The 21,370-nt window shown below is 34.3% G+C and overlaps 1 protein-coding gene across 4 annotated transcripts in view; it reads right to left on the bottom strand.

The window, feature by feature from the left end:
* Window positions 1-3,546: 3,546 nt before the first annotated feature.
* Window positions 3,547-21,370, bottom strand: part of PPP1CB (protein phosphatase 1 catalytic subunit beta) — a 34,415-nt gene continuing 16,591 nt past the window's right edge. For all 4 annotated transcript variants that reach the window (XM_043917480.1, XM_043917478.1, XM_043917477.1 and 1 more), the window contains exons 3-9: window positions 19,992-20,123; window positions 18,177-18,407; window positions 16,094-16,198; window positions 14,595-14,666; window positions 10,357-10,508; window positions 7,493-7,627; window positions 3,547-5,345 (exon numbers count right to left, since the gene is read on the bottom strand). In XM_043917480.1, the coding sequence (XP_043773415.1) occupies window positions 5,241-5,345; window positions 7,493-7,627; window positions 10,357-10,508; window positions 14,595-14,666; window positions 16,094-16,198; window positions 18,177-18,407; window positions 19,992-20,123 (932 nt within the window). In that variant the 3' untranslated portion in view covers window positions 3,547-5,240. The remainder of the gene's footprint in view (window positions 5,346-7,492; window positions 7,628-10,356; window positions 10,509-14,594; window positions 14,667-16,093; window positions 16,199-18,176; window positions 18,408-19,991; window positions 20,124-21,370) is intronic.

The raw sequence follows: 21,370 nt of genomic DNA, 5'->3' as shown, positions 1-21,370 counted from the left end.
TAAGGATTATAGTTCTGACAACAGACTATTTTTGCCATACAGACCCAAATCAATTTTCTCCTGAGACTATTCCAGCATTCTTCTAAGACAGAAAAAGCAGTTAGATGAGGATAAAAACTGGAACTATTTTTGACTAATTTCTCCAAAAGATCAAAGTGTCAAAACAAAACCAGTAATTTTTGAAACTCATTTGTCATTCATTAAACCAACATCTGCATCCGTACTATGTGCCAGGCATATAGGAGCTGTAGACACATCAGCAAACAAGAGACAAAAATCTCTGGTCCATATGCGTTTATATTCTAGTCACATACAATTAGACTGAGGAAATGGCAATCCACTCCAATATTCTTGCCTGAAGAATCCCATGGACAGAGGAGCCTGGTGGGCTACAGTCCACGGGGTCGCAAAGAGTCGGATACAACTGAGTGACTTCATATCATATCATATCAGACCCAAAGGCTTCTAAGGACCAAAAAGAACTTTTTGTAGGAATACCCAACATACTAATCGATCTGTACAGCAGATAATTTGATTTTCAGTGGCATGACCAAGCCCCAACTAAGATGGGCTACAAAACCTGAGGGCAATTATCTTGTTAGACGGGGATTTGTTTCTCAAACTTAAGGCATATACTGTGTAACAGATACATGTGCTAAGAATGGGGCCCTGGGCCTCACATAAGTTTTTCTGAAGTACTGAGTAATTTCCTGAGTTCTACCAGAATATGCTTAAGGTGACTCCACCCCTCACACCTGCCTTTTCAGGAATCCTTACTATACTGAAAGCTATAGAGACAGAGTTCGTGTTTGCCCAAGAATGGTAGGATAGGTGTCAGTTTGTTAATAACCTGTTGGTGAGTGAAAGCATTTTCAAACGGTGCCAGTATCAGTTTGAGAATTACATATTGGAGTGTAGCCTTATATCAACACCACCCCAGTTTCGTTTCCTCTGCTCTTTTCCCCCCAAGAAATATATTAGAAGATCTATTATTATTTGATTATTGTTACATATAACAAGTTATTCCAATTAAACTTGTTACATATAGTAAGGACTTCTCTGGACTACTTCTTTATTGTTGCTCTATATTACGTCTTTGTGACTTTGTCAAAACTCCCTGTTTATACATGGTAAGACTATAAATTAGTATACTAAAAGGCACACTATTTTAATAACTAGTAATAATTATAATTAGTATAATAATATGATAATTTCAGATGCTTAGTTGTAGTCTCACTGCCCTCTCAGAAGATTTTTTGGCCTGTACATCCACTGAATTACTCAGCTTTAGAAAGCTGCAAAAATTAATGCATTATCTTACTTGGTGAGCTCAGGCCAGGCTTAACAGAAAGCCTCTAGGGAGAGACCTTAGGTTCCCACCTTTTTGTACATAGTATCAAAGAAATGCTGAGTCTATGAGCTTCGGGAAGTTTATTATCACTTTGTTTCACATATGTACAACACAGACCACACAACACACTTATAAGCTTCCACACTACTGATACCCCAAATAACGTGTGTTACAAGTAAGATTTTGTAACATTAATTGGCAAAGATCCCTAAGAGGAAAAAAGCAAAGATCTATGGCTACTTAAGAATAAAGTAGAATAAAAAATAAGTGTTTCCCTGGTGGCTCAGACAGTAAAGAATCCACCTTCAATCCCCGGTGGGGGACATCCCCTGGAGAAGGAAATTGCACCCCACTCCAATATTCTTGCCTGGAAAATCCCATGGACAGAGGAGCCTGGAGCGCTAGAGTCCTTGGGGGTCACAGCTGAACATGACTAAGCAACTAAAAACAATGTAAAAATAAGGTTTAATAAAACACTGACCACCTGTAAAGAAAGAAACAATGAGAAATTAAACAATTTTATGATTTAATAAGTCAACCAATGTAAGAAGAGGTGGTAGCTAAAGAAAGTAAGTTTTGACTTAAAATTTTTTTCTGATCAATGGATTTATTTAGAAATTCTGGCATTCAAATGTATAGGTAAAACTTGAACAAGAGATCAAAATTTCTACATTGCATCTAAATTTCACTTTTGTTGAAACATTATAAAGAGAATCAAGATAATAAAATTTTAAAGTATGTACTTACATGGAATCAACTTATGTCTTACTTAACTACTGTTCACTTTGCAAGGTATGCTATCACTTTACACTCCTTTTAACCACTTTTTAGCTGTTTAGGGAAGTTATAAAACCCTAAACTCTATTAACAAAGAGGGACACAGTATTTCTATGTCAGGCAACTGGTACAGTGAGGCTGTTAAGTATCTTTTCAGGCACAGTTTTTATTCATGGATGGATTTACAAGGAACAGAAGATGTGGATTAAGTCATGGTAGCAAGAGTAGAGTAAGCCTGCCTATTTTCCTAAACACATTTTTAGAATGTGAAAGAAAAAAATTTTGGTGTTTTATTGGTTCAAAAGTTACAGTTGCCAAAGACAAAAAGGAATGTATCTGAACTTATAAATGGAGATATATTTAAGTTCTTGGGCTCACTATATTAATAATATAGTTTTACATATTCTTAAGAGACATCTCAAGATGCTCCCGGTTTTCCCTCAGATGAATTTTTTAAAAAGGCCTATAACCGCTCATACTTCCAATTAGTCATTTTTTTTAAACTTTAAAATTCTGCTTGCAGGTATTTTGACCCAGCATTTTGAACAAACCAGTCTTGCTGATCAAGATTAAAACGGTCCCTAAGCAAAGTTAAAATAGTGAATGCTAAAGCTTCAAATATTTGTAGTTGATTCTTTCCATTCAAGAACAGAAACTGACCAACATAATCCATGTGATCCATCACATTATCTCAGTTATCTAGTGTGTTCAGTGACTTTGAATGTCATGACATTTAGAATAAAGATAAATTTGAATACAGAAAATCATTAAAATTCAGAGAGGAAAAATGACATAAATTAATTACAGGGAATAACAATAGAAATTAGTGACGCTAGAATTTTAAATACTCTTCTCCTAAGAAACAAAGTTTTATTTATTTCAAGTAACAGTGTTACCAAGCAAATAATATTTGTAATGAACACAGTATATGAAAAGAAGCTGTTAAAAGTGGTTTGAAGACTGAATAATTTTAAAATGTGATAAATTTTCCTTCTTCAAATTCAATGACCAATATTAATTTGCTTCATTAGTGACTATTCAGTATTAACCTGACTAAATTATTATAAAAACTCAGTATACAGGATTCAAATTAATGTGTTTTGACTAATACTAAAATTAATAAAAGACTGCCCTGCTTCCTCACAAAGGCTTATTTTTCTAGACCCCACACTGTGACTACCAAGAGTACATCTAAAATTCTATTAAAAATTGTTCAACTTACTCTTCAGTTGGAAAGATATTTAAATCACATTAGATAAAAGCCTGTTTGACCTAATATATCATAAGCAGTATATGAACAATTTTTAAATAGAAACAATTCAGCATAGAAGATATCAAAAATCTATTTGAATAAAATGTGTTTAAATGTTTTGCTGTAAAGGAAAAAAAAGGACTAAAATAACCAGTCAGGCTTCATATCAATTAGACAACTTTTACTAATGAGAAAACTACATTTAAAATGTGCTTTAAAACAAAATGGAATTAGAAAAAAAAAAAGACATATGCATTTGATAGAACTTTGCACTGTGCTAAAAATCAAATCTCCTGCAGTAATACAATACGCCAATTCTTAAGATGTAAGTTAATAGAATTCTCAATTTACATTTTCAAGACGATATTAAGGTCAAGAATTTCACATCTATGGTAGCACTTATAGGAGGGCATTTATAAATATGATGTCCATCCCTATGAAGCTTACAAATTTGACAATGCTCAATAATAGCTTTTAGAATCACATCCAAAAGTGTTGCACCCAAAGAATTACAAATCAGTATCTTGTAAGTTCTCCTAAAATCTTTATGTTGACTCTTCTACTCCTGTCATTTGTTAATACTACCCTTAAAAAAAAGAGAACAGGAAAAGAAATGCTGCAATAAACCCTTGATCATGTACAGAAATTATTGCTACTATAGTTCACTACAAAGCATGTCTATACAATATCATATGAATTTTGATCATGAAAAATCAGAATAAAAATCTTTAGTGACATAAGCCTTACAATCGTATACAACATTCACATGGCAATATTAGACAGTCAAGCACCCAATACCCATGGTTGACAAATGTCCCACTGACCAGCATTCATATAAATACATCCTTCGTACAGAGGGAGAAAAAATAGTGTCAGCTTTCCAAGGCTTGTCAAAAAAGGATTCTCATGTTCTGTGGATCTAAAAAAAAAAACAAGAACAAAAAAAAAAACCCCAAAAAACAAAACCAATGCAGGTGAGGGTGTTACCAGAAAGTTAAGCATGCCAAAAAGGTGTTTCGTGCGAATTAAAACCTAAAGCCAAGATACCACATAATCACATTACCAACTAGTTGGGTATACTAAATGAGCCTTATCTTAAAGTTAAATGAAATGCTACTGCACAATAGAGCATCAATAAGTTAAAATTAGAGTGCACAAACTCAAATCAGTGGCAATTTCTGTATGAAGCAAAATATTCACTATCAGCTGTAACGGTTGCCCAAACTGATTAAATCACTCAATTGGACAGTTTGCATATTTTTAAAAATATCTCTAAATTCCTTTTTACTGTAATGAGGCATAAGTTTTCTTAGTAAGATCAAACAGGTACATAAGTAAATAAGCAATGGAAAATTAATAGTTGATGAATGTCTTCAAAAATCTTCCCACATTGCACTTTTTAAAATGTTTGGGGAAAAAATTTAAAGAATTTGCCATTATTTCAGCAAAAACAAACAAACAAAAACAAAACAAGCCCAAAATAATTAAACAACCAAGCAACACTAAAACCACATTACACAGATGGATCATCATGCTTTCGTCTGGTTTAACTATCACATCTAGTTTAACTGGGATGCTTTTCAGCTTTAAAAACTGTGATACGTGAAGATGTAACTTTAATGGGTAATTCTGAATTTGGATTTAACTTTGTTGAATATTATAACAGAGTATACTTATTACAATACAGTGTAGCACATCTTTCTATTAGAAAAAAATTTAAGATCCTTTACCCGTCTCCTTAAGTTAAAGGTGTGACATCATAAAGGGTGTCAAATGGCTGGATGGTTTTACAGTGCACACTTAAAGATTATGAAGTATGTCCTTAACAAATCTGATGGTTTCTTTACAGAGTTCCTTTCTTCACCTTTTCTTCGGTGGATTAGCTGTTCGAGGTGGAGTGACAGGACGTCCTGAATTCAGTCCACCATATTGGTACTTAGCTTTCTTTTCAGATGGTTTCAATATCTTAAAGTAAATAATTTAATAACAATGTTACCTTTTTCAAGTACAATAAGTTTAAGGAAATTTTTGTTACATAGTAGGCTTCTCGATAAATTTGACATCAATTATAAAATTGTAGGAAAAAAACAGCAAAGTTTTACAATCATTTCTCACATTTAAAAAGTATCAAAAAATAAATAAAAAGTACAAATGTCTGAATATCTGAGTATTACTATTATTGGTCATTTCATTGACAATTTAGTGACAAAAGCTCAAGTACACAAAACCCATCAACTATTCAATCCTTAGATCTAAGTATAAAAAATCAAACTAGTGTATCTCTGTGATGAGGAAAAAACACTAAGTCAAAAGACTCAGGTTCTCCTACTTATTTAGAGGGTAATTAGTCACACATTCTTCAATCTTCATTTATTATGTGTATACAGATCTTTCATTTTAAAAAAAGCTATATTTATTATGTATCATAAAGTTCACCATTTAAAATGTAGAAAGACAACAATTTTTAACATATTTACAACTATGAAACCACTGGTATAATCTAACACTAGAACATGTTTGTCACTCTCCAAGAAGAAACCTTGTTCCCAAAAGCACTCACTCACTCTATTTCCATTATTGACTGCCCTAACCCCGTTCAACTTTAAGCAATCACTACTTTACTTTCCTCTATTGAACTGTCTTTTCTGGCTATTTTAAATAAATGAAACCAGACAATTTGTGCTATTGTGACTGGCTTCTTTCACTGAGATAATGATTTTAATGTAGCGTGTATGTGTACTTTATTACTTTTAATTGCCAAATAATATGCCATTTTACAGATACTCCACATTTTGTTTATTCATTCTTTAGCTAATGAACATCTGGGTTGTTTCTACCTTTGGTTATTATAAATAATGTTCCTATTAATATGTATATATACATGTATTTGAGTACTGTTTTCAATTCTTTTAGGTATATACCTAGGAGCGGAAATGCTGGGTCATATAGAAACTTTACGTTTAACTTTTTCAGGAACTGACAAACTATTTTCCAAAGTGGCTGCACCATTTTCCATTCCCACTATCAATATATAAGGTTCCAACTTCTCCACATCCCCAGCAATACTTTGGTTATACGGGGAAAACACACACACACACACACACACACACACACAAAACAAACTATTAATACAATTCCATTATGGCAAATGTTGAAGGATATGGCCTGGTTACTACATTTAAATTCTGAATGAGAAATCAAACATTTGGCATTCAATTGTATTAGCTGATAGTAATGGAAACCCCTCTTACATTTTTAAAGAGAAATATAGTGTGTTAAGGACAAAAAATAAAGTTATTTTAGTCCATGAATCAAGAATGATTAAGTAGCATGCTAAAGCTGGTCTCTTTTTAAAATGTAAATGTTTCTATAGTCACAAATGGATAGTTTAAGATTCAGAAGGTTTTTCTAGGTAAATATTCTACATCATTTTCATCAGAGTTCATAAACTCTTTCTCCTCAACACCTGTCCCATCCATTCATCTTACAAAAGAAAACAAAATCTGAATTCACATTCTTTTAGTAGCGAAGCCACTACCTAAGGATTCATACAGGAATTTACCAATTTAAACACATGCTATCAAGAATGACTGACATGACTTAGGTTTCCTAAGACTCTGAGATATATACCTGAAAGACTGGAGTATTTGTGAAGGAAAATAGAAATCTATAGGGAGTCCAACAGTGATAATTACTTCTGAATAAAACTGTTTTCCTACACTTGCTCAAGGAAAGAACAAAAATCTGAAAGAAAATTCTTCTGACAGTAGTTTTAAATTAGATTTCTATATGTTAACTTATAGTTACCAAAGGGGAAAAAGAGTAGGGGAGGGATAAATTAGGAGTTTGGGATACAAACTACTATATATAAATTAAATAAATAACAAGTTCCTACTGTACAGCACAAGGAACTCTATTCAATATACTGTACAAATCACAATGGAAAAGAATATAAAAAAGAATATGTATGTAACACTTTGCTGTACACCAGAAACTAATTCAATATTCTAAATCAACTATACTTCAATTAAAAAGATTTCCAGTTGTTAAAAATTTATATTTAAAAAGAGAACAAAAAAGAAGAAACAAACCAAAGCACACATATAGCATACCTGAAACGAACACATCAAAGTTTCATCCACACTCATCATTCCACCAGCATTATCAAACTCGCCACAATAATTTGGGGCTGAAAACAGGGTTACCAATTGTCGCTTAGCAAAGAATTCATATCCATCTTCCACAACCTGGCAGTGAAAAAGTCAAAAGGAAAAAACATTTATGTATCTTTTAAAATTTTCAGCCATCAGTACTAATTAAGATGAATGTGACAAAGACTTGAAAAAATACAAACCCTTATTTGGTTTGGGAAGCCTGATTTTTATTCTTAAACTTACCTGAGAACATTAAAATTGGCTTTCCTTTTCTATAAAGACAAGACTTTAGCTTAAATGAAATAAATTTATGATTACTGAAGTTTAAAAATACCATTTCAAGTGTTCTACTACCATTCTCCATATGCTAATAGGAACAGTGTCTAAAGGGAGCTGAGATACCAAATACTTCTTAGATGATGACATTATGGTCCAAATATAAAATCCTTAATTCAATGAACAATAATCAGATAATAAAAGATTATGTTATGAACATTTTTCTTCATCTACTTTCTAATTTCCTATTAGTATTACAAACATTGAAAACTTTACTAAGCTGAGCTTAATTTACATAGATCGTGCTACTACAAATTAGCTGCCTATAGATTTTTATGTGTATAACTCTTTCCCTTAATGATTTAAGATGATTTCTAGAACCTGTTGTCAATTCCTCAGTGAATTAAACAATTTATGTTTCTCAGATCTACAACTTTGAGAGGTAGGCAATGACATGTAAATATTTTCTATTTATTTACAGAACAGGTAAAAATATATTTTGAAGTCTTTTATGTATACTATGATTAAGCAAAATTATCCTATAATACTTGGAGAAAGCACTTCCACAACCATCTACATTTTTATATAATTCCTACCTAGGTATCAGGCACATGTTCCTGTTGTTATTACTTCATGGTAAAATTTAGGTATTAACCTTTTCTGTTAAGACCTTGGCCATCTTATTGACTCCAGCTCAGCATACTGCCTGGCATTCAATACGTCCTTTTAGTTCTTAGTTTGCTTGTTCATATGTTTATTTATTCACATATTTACCAAAAGAACAGGTTTTTTTTTTTTTTTTTTTTAAAGGAAACTTTGTGTTGTTTCCCATCATAAGTCTCTTAATTTTAGAGGTAAGAGGCTTGAAAATAAGCAGAACAGGATTTGGAGGTGTCTAAAAAATGACCATGGCATCCATCACTGCACGGGAAATAGGAGGGGAAAAAGTAGAAGCAGTGACAGATTTTATTTTCTCCAAAATCACTGCAGCCATGAAGTTAAGACACTTGCTCCTTGGAAGGAAAGTGATGACAAACCTAGATAGAATATCAAAAAGCAGAGAAGGCTGAGCGCTGCAGAATTGATGCTTTGGAATTGTGGTACTAGAGAAGACTCTTGAGAGTCCCCTGACTGGAAGATCAAACCAGTCAATCTTAAAGGAATCAACCCTGAATATTCCTTAGAAGCTCCTTTATTGGAGCTTCAGCATCCAATACTTTTGGCCACTTGATGCAAGGAGCTGACTCACTGGAAAAGACTTATGCTGGGAAGATTGAAGGCAAAAGAGAGAAGCAAAGGATGAGATGGTTAGATAGCATCACCAACTAAATGGACATGAATCTGAGCAAACTCTGGGAGACAGTGGAGGACAGAGGAGTCTGGTGTGCTGCAGTCCGCGGGGTCACAGAGCTGGACACAATTCAGTGACTGAACAACACAACAAATCTCATATAAACACAATGCTCACTGATTAAAAGACAACTTTGCCAAAAGCAAAGAATTTGGGGATATGACTTCATTCAATTGAACTAGAAAATTTTAACAGAAAAAAGGGCATGTGATATACAACATGTATAGAAAATGAGAAGCCTGTCATCTGTGTTATCACATAGGATCACATAAAGAGATGTGTGAAGCAGTCAAGGTTTATGGGGCACAAAGCTGCAGAAAAAAACTATGTAAGTATATATAGCATATAAATAACTCAATAAAGTTTACCTTAATAAACAAGGAATCTTTAAATATTTACAAATTTAAAATATGTAAGAGCAGCTAAAAAAGATTTTTAAAAATGCTTTTCAGTGTATTTCAAATCAGTTATGTTCTAGACAGCATGAGGACTGGATATTTACTTACCACCCTGATTCAATTAAATACCAAGACAGACTTTTCTACATTTATTTCATCTATCTCCTGCTCCTTTTTCTGATGTATTTTAAAACAAAACATCTTATCACTACATACTTGAGCATGCATTTCTGAAAAATATGGACATCGTTCTTACGTAACAATACAATTCATCGCAGCTAAATCAATTAACGATGACTCCTTGGTATCTAACACACAGTCTATAATCAAATCTTCCCAATGATTTAAAAAATGTCTTTTTAGAGTGTGGTTTGTTCTTATAAAAACCCACACAATGTATTTGTTATCTATAATATGTAACTATCATATTAAAATGGGATCAAATATTTCTAGAAGGTTGCAGACAAGCATTGAACAATTTGTTAGTATTGCCATACACTACAAAAATATATTCCTTTGACATCTTTCCTCTTAGAGGGTAAGAAAGAGTTAACTAATCATTAGGTTATTAATTGTGAAATCAAAGTATAGGATTTAAGTAACTCTTCTGTTTTCCTTGTAATAATTAGCTTTCTTTTTTTTATTTTTTTTTTTTATTTTTATAATTAGCTTTCTTAGATCTCAATTTTCTCAAAAAAAAAAAAAAAAAAAAACCCCAAAAACAAACAAGCAAAAAGACATAGACCTGGATGAAGTTAATAAATACCAAAACATCCGAAAAGTTTTGTATCTCATACCTGATGAGCTCGACAAATCAAGTCTAAATCATGACGATTCAGAAATTTACTGACTACATCAGCTCCAAAAGTGAAGGAAACACCGCGATCATTTTCTCCCCACCCTTGCACATCCTTATCTGGGTCAGACCACAGCAAATCACAGAGCAAACCTTTAAACGATAAAAACACAGCAATGAAAAGACAGAATTTATAAAGTAAAGTATAGCTACATCACAGTTCTTCTCCTGTCCTTCTACCTTTCAATAAATACTGCCAATCATTGCCCCTAGTATCCCAGCCTATAAAACTTAGCCATTTTTTGTTAAAGTAACCACACATACAATGTTGCCTGGCTTAAGGTAGTACTCCCCAGCCCTTGAAACAGGTAAGAAATATATGAACGGAATGCTCTAAACATGATATTGGAAAAGGCTCTTCATCTTTTGTCTATAGTCTCTCTGTATGGATACCAATTGACTCAGCAGCATTTCCTGAATAATTTCATCCTTTCCTCACAGAGCTACCGATCCTGCTTCTGGTGCTATAATCTATTCCATTAATCTACTTTATCACTGAGACATCAATAAACTAGAGCTTTTAAATAAATCTTTCCATTTAGTAGGCCTATACCCACTCAATAATTTTCTTCAGGACTGTCTTGGTTACTTTTAATCCTTTGTTCTTCTATATATAAACCTCTGAATCAGTTTGTCTAATTCTGTGAATCCAACTGAGATTTCATTGTAACTACACTTGATTTGAGGGAAGAAATCAATTTGATTTGAGGGAAGAAAACATTTTCTACAAAAGCCTGGAAGATTTAAATAGGGTATGGAGGAACAAAATCAGATCAAATCCTTGACTTTATAGTAATGTTTCAGGCTTAAAAAAAAAATAGAGCTAAAAATATTTAAATATTAGTGACAGCAGATGAGGTGGTTGGAAGGCATCACTGAATCAATGGACATTGAGTATGAGCAAACTCCTGGAATATGAAGTCAAGTGGGCCTGAGGAAGCATCACTACAAACAAAGCTAGTGGAGGTGATGGAATTCCAGTTGAGCTCTTTCAAATCCTAAAATACGATGCCGTCAAAGTGCTGCACTCAATATGCCAGCAAATTTGGAAAACTCAGCAGTGGCCAGAGTACTGAAAAGGTCAGTTTTCATTCCAATCCCAAAGAAAGGCAATGCCAAAGAATGTTCAAACTACTGCACAGTTGCACTCATCTCACACATTAATTAGCACAGCAATGTTCAAAATTCTCCAAGCCAGGATTCAATAGTACGTGAATCTTGAACTTGCAGATGTTCAAGATGAATTTAGAAAAGGCAGAGGAACAAGAGATCAAATTGCCAACATCTGCTGGATCATCGAAAAAGCAAGAGAGTTCCAGAAAAACATCTACTTCTGCTTTATTGACTATGCCAAAGTCTGTGTGGACCACAACAAACTCTGGAAAATTCTTAAAGACAGGAGAATACCAGACCATCTGACCTGCCTCTTAAGAAATCTGTATGCAGGTCAGGAAGCAACAGTTAGAACTGGACATGGAATAACAGACAGGTTCCAAATAGGGGAAGGAGTACATCAAGGCTGTGTATTGTCACCCTGCTTATTTAACTTATATGCAGAGTACATCATGAGAAACTCTGGGACGGATGAGGATGAACACAAGCTGGAATCAAGATTGCCGGGAGAAATATCAATAACCTCAGATATGCAGATAATACCACCCTTATGGCAGAAAGTGAAGAACTAAAGAACCTCTTGATGAAAGTGAAAGAGAAGAGTGAAAAACTTGGCTTAAAACTCAACATTCAGAAAACCAAGATCATGGCATCCGGTCCCATTACCTCACAGCAAACAGATGGGGAAACAGTGGCTGACTTTATTTTTTAGGGCTCCAAAATCACTGCAGATGGTGACTGCAGCCATGAAATTAAAAGATGCTTGCTCCTAGGAAGAAAAGCTATGATCAACCTAGACGCATATTAAAAAGCAGAGACATTACTTTGCCAGCAAAGGTCTGTCTAGTGAAAGCTACGGTTTTTCCAGTAGTCATGTATGGATGTGAGAGTTGGACTTATAAGAAAGCTGAGTGTCGAAGAATTGATGCCTCTGAACTGTGGTGTTGGAGAAGACTCTTGAGAGTCCTGTGGACTGCAAGGAGATCTAACCAGTCCATCCTAAAGGAGATCAGTCCTGAATATTCACTGGAAAGACTGATGCTAAAGCTGAAGCTCCAATAGTTTGGCCACCTGATGCAAAGAACTGACTCATTTGAAAAGACCCTGATGCTGGGAAAAATTGAAGGCAGGAGGAGAAGGGCATGACAGAGGATGAAATGGTTCGATGACATCACTGACTCAATGGACATGAGTCTGAGTAAACTCCAGGAGTTGGTGATGGACAGGGAGGCCTGGCATGCTACAGTACATGGAGTCACAGAATCAGACACAACTGAGCAACTGAACTGAAACTCCAGGAGATAGTGAAGGACAGGGAAGCCTGGCATACTGCAGTTCATCAGGTCGAAAAGAGTTGGACGTGATTTAGCGACAACAACATCTTCATCATTCTAATGGTAGTATAAATCTTAGGAGGGACTGAGACCATCTTGGGAATATCAAGAAGACCAATAAATCTACTCTGAGAAATCAAACATTTAATACGCAAGCAGAGAAGGAATGAGCAGTAAGTATTGGAAAGGTATTGTCAAAACAAGAGATTAAAATAGTAGATCTCCTGAAAGGGTTAAGAATTAACCTAGAAGTAGGAAATGGTTAAGCTTCAAGTACAATGAATAAATGCTAAGGGAAGACTGTTTTAGAATGAGTTGGAGTCAAAGATTTTTTTCAATAATCCATATACTAATACAGCTTATAACAAAAGGAGATCTTCATTTTGAATCACAACATAGCTTATCTTGGTAGGGGAAGTATCTGAAACATACTGTACAAATGGTGGCAATGTACTTAATTTCTACCATCATTTCCTAAGCTCCTGTCATAAGAAACCCACCAGTATAATAAATCCACTAGGATGGTCTCAATTTACAAGCTCTTTCGGGTTTCTAAAGAATCAGAAGCTGATTCTTTAAATACACACGCAGCTCTGTAATGCTCATAGTTCCCAGTCTGTTTCCACAAAAGCAGCAGTGACGAGGTTAAGATACTATTTATAATTTTTATATGACAAAATAACTAGAATGTAGTTGGCTTTCAGGACTACCTGGAAAATGCAACAGCCTGGATGCATACAAAATCAAATAACCATTAGCAACAACAATGTGGAGTTCTTCAACCTTAACGGAATCAAGACAAGAATCTGAGAGTCAAGGTTTAATGTTTATAGTCCAAGCCCTAATGAATAAGTATTATAATCATTAGGCTATTGTTTCAACAATATTAATTTAGAAAATAAATGTCTAAATATGACAGACAATATGAAAGCTCCAAATGGCCATTTCATGGCATCTCAAAAACTTCCCATTAAAATGGAAAGAGAAATCTAACATGCGATCTTTGAAACTGATTTATGCCTTTGAAACTGAACTATACCATCAACAGGAACTCTCAAGATGTAATCACTTGAATTTGTATTGTACCTTATTTTAAATAAATACTCTATTATTACTTAAGTACTAGCTTCTATTAGTCAAATATATTCTAAATTACAATCAAAATCTGGAAAAATGCATTTTTTAAAAATAATCAACACAAAAACAGTGTTACTCTGTTAGGAGACAATGTACTGCAATATGTCAGTGGCTTACTGATAAAAGAGGATCTGTACAACTGTTTATATGGTTGATGTTTAGTCATGAGTAGCATTCTGAGTGATATCATTATGTGCTCAGTATGCTTTAGTACATGGAGCAAAAAACAGCAAGATCTTAGGCAAAACATAAGTTTCACAGAACCATATTACAGTTATAATAAAATCTAAAACTTCTGTACTATGGGGAATTAGTGGAGAGTGAAATATTTTGTATTATTCCAAGTAATCTGTAGTTAGCTTATTGACTACTAAAACAAAGCTCTATTTATTACACAATACAGTCCTACGTTCATTAAATATAAGAAAATTCAAATATGCCAACATTTTACATTAAAAATTGATTAACGGACTTCCCAGGTGCTCCCAATGTAGGGGGCACAGGTTTGATCCCTGGTTGGTGAACTAAGATTTTACATGCTGCATGGTGTGACCACACACACACAAAAAAGATTAAACTTCTCTATATACTTAACCTGTATCAGGGACATCAGTGGGTCTCATAATTCTCCGTATCTGCTCCATAGATTGCAGGTCTGGGGACAGTCCTATAAATGAAAACAAGACTCACAGTACTGATATCTAAAAAATTTTCACTCCAAATAAAAAGCATTTAATCAAAGTAGATTCACTATGTGAAATTAAAGATACTTTCAAGCATTCCTTTCAATGTTATCTTTAAAACACTGGGTTATTAAATAGAATCCCACCTTGACATAAAAGGACATTTTGATTAGGTCTTCCCTATTTTTCCCTACCAGAGAAATAAAACTCCTTTTCATTTAAGAAGATTTTTCAAGGAAAAAATCCTACCACTTTTCTTTCTTTCCAATCACTCCTTGCCCTTCACAGGAAGGCACTCAATTCTAGTCCTTCCTACTAAGAAGTTTGGCCACTTCTTCTTACCACTTAATCATAAACATTTCCTAAATGTCTAGTGTTTACTGTACAATGTTTCAACTAACATAGTAAATTATGTTCTATCTAAAAATAAACAACTTATTACCTCAGGCTAAGACACATGCATCTATCTTTTAGCATTTTTCTACCTTAATTCTTCCTGCACACTGATGAAAAACTATTTTTATTAAATTATCTCCCTTTGCAAAAACCCAATGTGGTTATTAAACCATTCAACAAACTCCTTTGCCCAGTGCTCACATCTCCAAAATCTGATCCCATCATTCTCCAATATGTATTTGACATTCTAGTTGGGCCAGCCCTCACACAGTCCTTCAACTGGAAGACTCTCACGTCCTTTTCATCGCCAAAACCCAAGCTTTCACAAATGTCTGCCCAACAATTCTCTCCTTTCCTGATTTTTCATTATAATTACTGTCAGCAAGTACCCGGACATAAATTCCTTTCATTACTCAATTATCTGGTTTGAAAATATGTTTTATCAACAGGTTTTAAAATCAAGATAGCCAGATCATACACTAACTATATATTTTCACAGTATCCAGCCAACTGCTAGACACATGTTAGTTTTTCAAATAAACTGTCATATGTTTATCATTCTATTATTACTTTTAGGACTAAAGCAGTACTAAAGCAGTACATAAAACCTAGAACTCTTGGCATGTGAGAATATTAAACTCAATTATATGTGGATTCTGATGAAAGGCATTTAATAGAGACAGGAAAATAGTCATGATCCTCGCATTTTCACTGATATTTTTCTGTCAAAACTGAGGCAAAGGAAAGACATTTTTTTCAAACAAAACTCTGGTCATCCTCCTCATATATGAAATTATTTAAAGACAAATACTAAATCTGCATTTTCATTATGTATAAATAACCACAAATTTCTAGTTATTAAAAGATGTTTTGGCTATGTTTAAAACAGTTTTAATCACTTGAGTTTTCAAACAAGCACTGCTTTGTTTTCCCACAGCACCTCAATAAACATAGGCCCTTTCTAAATAAGGAACGAAGAAGAAGAAAAGTCCATAAGGCAGATTTACTAGTCTACCTCCATGACAACAGAAGATCTTCTCATCCACAATGGCAGCTATAGGCAGACAGTTGAAACAATCAGTGAAGGTCTTCCACAACTTAATATTAAATCTTCGTTTGCCTAAAAAACGGACAAGCAAACAGAACAAATCTAAAACTGTTCTCATTAGTTATTCTCACAGCCACAGACTTATACATGATTTCAATTTTCTTTGTTTCACCTAGCACTTGTTTTTTCTATAATGAATGTCACTTGTATACTTTTAGGGTAATACATATACTAAACATTCAGCACTTTCAGTAAAATTATGAAGACTAAAAAGATTTTGCCAGGTGTTTTATGAAACAAATCAAACATTTTTGCCTTTTAAGATCACTATAATATAGCAACTCTAAACAATCTAACAGGTTATTAATTTTTTCCGTTCAACATGTTAAATACCTAGCCAAGTAAGTAAGCAGAAGTGAAAAGTGTGCCTCTGGAGACTGTCCGTTTTAACTCTAATGCATTGGTAACATGGTATAAACTTGCTGCCAAGAAAGGAGAATTTCCAGGTGCTTAACTTTTGAGTAAATTTCTACTTGGCACCATAGCAAGGATAAATAGAGACACAAAGGCTATAATTTTCCTGTAGTCTAACATAGAGAACTACAATGAAGACAATCTTAAATGCATGTTCACCTTTTTTGAGTTACTGAGTTTTCTGAATTTGGTAGTAAGTTGCAACAACTAACCAAGGGGACGAATAAACGACACAAAGCCCTCATTTCCTATGCCATAACCTTTACGCCATAACCTTTCTCTCAATGAACAAGCATAACTGAAAATGTTTACAAGCTGCTCTCACATACATTTCATTTGATTTCTTTTCTATCCTTCAAAGTATTCAAGTCCATATTTTATCCTTTAATAATACACCTCTATTTCTGATATAGCTTTAGAAAAGTGGTTATAGCGTGGTGTACTACAATCCACTTCCTGTCTACTGGTCTGATTTAAAAAACTGAAACCATACACTACACCTTAGAAATAAAAATGCAATATAAAATCATTCCGACTAGAATGTAAACTCCATAAGAATAGACACCATCTCTCTTGACCACTGCTGCATTCCTAGTATTTAGAATAGTAGCTGGCATATAATACATCCTCAAAAGTTTGTCAAATAAATGATTACATGAATCAAAGAGACAGGGGTTCTAATAGCTCTACCATAATTAAGGATGGAAAAAAGCAAAAATAGATTCTAATGGAGAATTCAGCACTGAAAAAAAAATTCCATTTGAAAATCATTATTAATTGGTTCTAACTTTTAATTAATCAAACACAGGTTCATTCACTCTCTTGTTAAGTTAGTTGCTCAGTCGCGTCAACTCTTTGCGACCCCATGGACTGCAGCCTGCCAGGCTCCTCTATCCATGGAATTCTCCAAGCAAGAATACTTAAGTGGGTTGCCATTCCCTTCTTCAGGGGATCTTCCCAACCTAGGGAAGCCCACTCACTTCCATAACCTAACCAAAAGCAAAAAGACCAAAGTCAAATGTAACGGGGTCACCTGTAACACTCGGAAATACCACAACAGCAAACCAGTGATTTCTTATTGATGAAAAAGAGTAAAACAAAATAAGGACATCCCAGAGTACACAACATCCTTATAGGTACAGATTAAAATTCTAATAAACTTCAAATTTACATAATTTCATAGAACTTCTCAATATTTTTTTGTGACACAGGCTCAATAAGAGTTTTTATCATATCACAAGAAAACTAAAACCTTAATGGAGACTAGAAACAGGCTACTTACTAACTATAGTGACCTCTGTTCCACTTGGATATTTTTACTACATAAACTAATTATAAGAGGGCCTTTCAGCTGAGTAAGCTGCAGTCAACCTGAAACAACATGACCGAGGAGATCCTAAGGAACCTATTTAACTAATAACATGTTTCCCAGTTTCAGGTTCCTCTTCCATGAAAGCCTCTCTTCTTGGGCTTCTGCTTGATCATATTTTTTTAAAACTCCTGAAAGAACTTTTCTGAAACAGAAAACTATTAGAGAATTTTCCAATTAAAAAGAAATGCTTTTATTTTTACTTACATTCATCATAGAATCCATAAATGCGATTGATGCTAGCACACTCATGGTTTCCTCTTAAGAGAAAGAAGTTTTCTGGATATTTGATTTTATAAGCCAACAGCAAGCAGATTGTTTCCAAAGACTGCTTTCCTCTGTCCACATAATCTCCTAAGAAAAGATAGTTGGCTTCTGGGGGGAAACCCCCATATTCAAATAATCGCAGTAAATCTGTATACTGTCCATGAATATCTCCTAAAAACAGAAAAAGCCAGTTTCACAAAGTTTACGGTTGCTGTGGTAAAGCAGCTTCTATGAAATGCTTCTCAATGTTTATACCCTTATGTAATTCTCTCTCCTGAATGCGGGCTCTAACTAGTGACTTACTTCTAACGAAGAAGATACAGCAAAAGTGAGATGGCCTGTCACTTCTGAGACTGGGTTACAACAAAAGATTTTAGCTTCCCATCTTCCTTGCACTTTCTCTTGCCTTCTCTCATGCTCGATGATGAAGCTGCCTTATGGAGAAGCACACCTAATAAAGAACTAAAAGAGGCCATGGGCCAACAGCTCATTAGGAACTGAGGTCTTCAGTCCGCTGGCCCATAAGGAACTGAATCCTTTCACAATTGAGCCTTGAGATGATTACAGGCCCAGATGGCATCTTGACGGTAGTCTTGTGAGAGACTCAAAACCAGAGGATCCAGCTAAGCTCTGCCTGAATTTTTACCCCACAGACACTGTGACATGATAAAGTAATGTTGTTAAGTCACAAAGTTTGGGGGGTAATTTGTTATATACTAATACAGTTACGTTCATTATCTGGTAATTTAACTTAGGTCCACTTTTTTATGCCTAGTAGTGAGCGAACAGCAAAAACTTAAGAAATATTTAGTATAAATAACTTCTATTACTTGCAAATTATTTCTGTATGAAAGCATGTAAAGACTATCTTGTTGAGACTATTGAGTCACTTAAATTTTAAGATGACTTTTAAATTGCTTCATTTAAATTCATAGAAGGGACTGATCATTTCCACACAATTTCAACTATCTCTTCAAAAGCTGCTGGTTAAGTTCATAAAAGCTATGTGATAAATACTAACAACTACTAAAAGAAAAACTGCATTATGAAACCAAAAGTCAGTACAATACATTATACATACTACATCCTATGGTTTTATAAACTATAGAAAAATGCTTTTCTGTGCCAACAGTTTTTCTGATTGCAACAATATGTCAACTTAAGGTTTAAGTTTTTGCCTTTGGCCAAAAGCCACTGTAAGACTTGAAAAGATCAAATACAAATTGTATAGTTATATAATCTTCAAAATAAACAAAAACAATCAAAACTAAGTTAGAAGACCATGATACTGCCATATCGACCCCCAAAATTCTATACCTGTGTACTCGAATCCATATCCTTGATAACAATAGGTAACAATTTTTGACATTTTCCCCCCAATTTCATCAGAGTCCCAGATTTGTTTTTAAGTTGCATCTCACTGATTACTAGTGAGTCTGAGGATCTTATGTTTACTGGTCATTTGAATGTCTTCTACAATCTGCTCCCACTCAATTTTTTTTATTGTATTGTCTTTTTCTTATTTTTAAGAACTCTGTACAGTGTGACCAGCGATCTTTTAATCTGCTGTATATATAATCAACATTTTCTTCTCATAGCTAACTTGTCATTTTCTGAAAGTCTCAACTTCTACAATTGTATGTAATAAAACCTAGCAAACCTTTTTTTCACAAAACTTTTTAGATGTTTTCTCTAACTCATCTTCAGTGTAGTGGATTCAAAAGAGATTGTTTCCAACTTTACCCATTTACATACCACAAATTTTCAGTGGTGCTTCCAATTCCAAAAGAATAGGCTGGCTGAGAAAGATCTCCCGAGACTTGATACATAAGCCCCGAACTTCTGCTTCAGTCATCTGTACAATTTTTCCTGGACGACATCCTCGTACTGGTAAACAGTAAATAAAATGGTCAGTTTTCTAAAATTTATCCATAAAATATTAATTCTAAAAATAGGAGTCATGCCTATATTCTGAATATCAGAAGATTCACATAAGCAGCAAACTACCAGATACCCTGTTGTGTTCCATGGCTAATAGTAGGTTATCCCATGATCTTTGGTTTCTATCTTCACTGTTGCTGGTTTCCAATGCTCCTTAAGGCTGCTGCCATGGAAATGTGGTCTTCTTTGTTCTCCAGTGGTCAACTTGAGGCCTTGCAGCTCAAGTGACTAAAACTCATTAATTAATATGGTTCCCAGTAACTTCTGGGATGGAGTGGGGAGGAATGGTCCATGGAGAATTCCCTTATTTGCCCTATTAAAAATGAAGTGAAAGTCGCTCAGTCATCCATGGAATTCTCCAGGCTGGAATACTGGAGTGGGTAGCCTTTCCTTTCTCCAGGGGATCTCCCCAACCTAGGGATCAAACCCAGGTCTCCCGCATTGCAGGCGGATTCTTTACCAGCTGAGCCACAAGGGAAGCCCTTGCCATGTTGAACTGAACTTGTAATCATTCCCTCTCATTATTACCTTCCCTACTGGCTCTTTCTCTTTAAATACACTGCGAGCTGCCAATCTTACTTTGAAAAAGCATTTATTAAAGAAAACAGAGACTACATTTTTATATACCCCCATGACTTCACATTTACATTTTAGTCCATACATTTCTGGCTAAAAATTGCTGATTCCTTTGTCAGGTTGAAAGAGGCTAAAAAAGAAAAAAAAAAAGCCTCTAACCCTGCAAAAGCCTATTCATATATATAATCTATTAATATAGTAATATAACATAGAGACAAAGTTGAAATGTGTTTTAAGCAAATATGACAGTGAGACCATTTCTGAAATTCAAACAATGATCAAAACTGCTTTTATTATGGGAACTTAGCCTTATTTCTACAGTAAGTACTAGTTCTCAATCAATTACCTACTTTCTGTAAACATTTGAATTTTTTAAAGATGAAGAAAGACACAACTTTTTATCTTCTGCTAAGTATCTAAAATACTAGCTTAGATTCCACGTCCTGCAATAGGAACAATTATTAATCTTGGTACAAAAACTTAAATGTGGGAAATGATGATTACAAAAACGGTTTTACCATCAGTGCATCAAATACCTATCTATTTTAGTTTTAGGAGGTAAAAAGTATTCTCCTTGAAGGATTAAAGGTTTCTGGGGGTTTTCAGATGACAAACAC

This window comes from Cervus elaphus, chromosome 11 (genome assembly GCF_910594005.1).
Source record: "Cervus elaphus chromosome 11, mCerEla1.1, whole genome shotgun sequence".
Lineage (NCBI taxonomy): Eukaryota > Metazoa > Chordata > Mammalia > Artiodactyla > Cervidae > Cervus > Cervus elaphus.
Note: the sequence above shows the minus strand (reverse complement) of the source record. Positions and strands in the feature narration are given on the sequence as shown.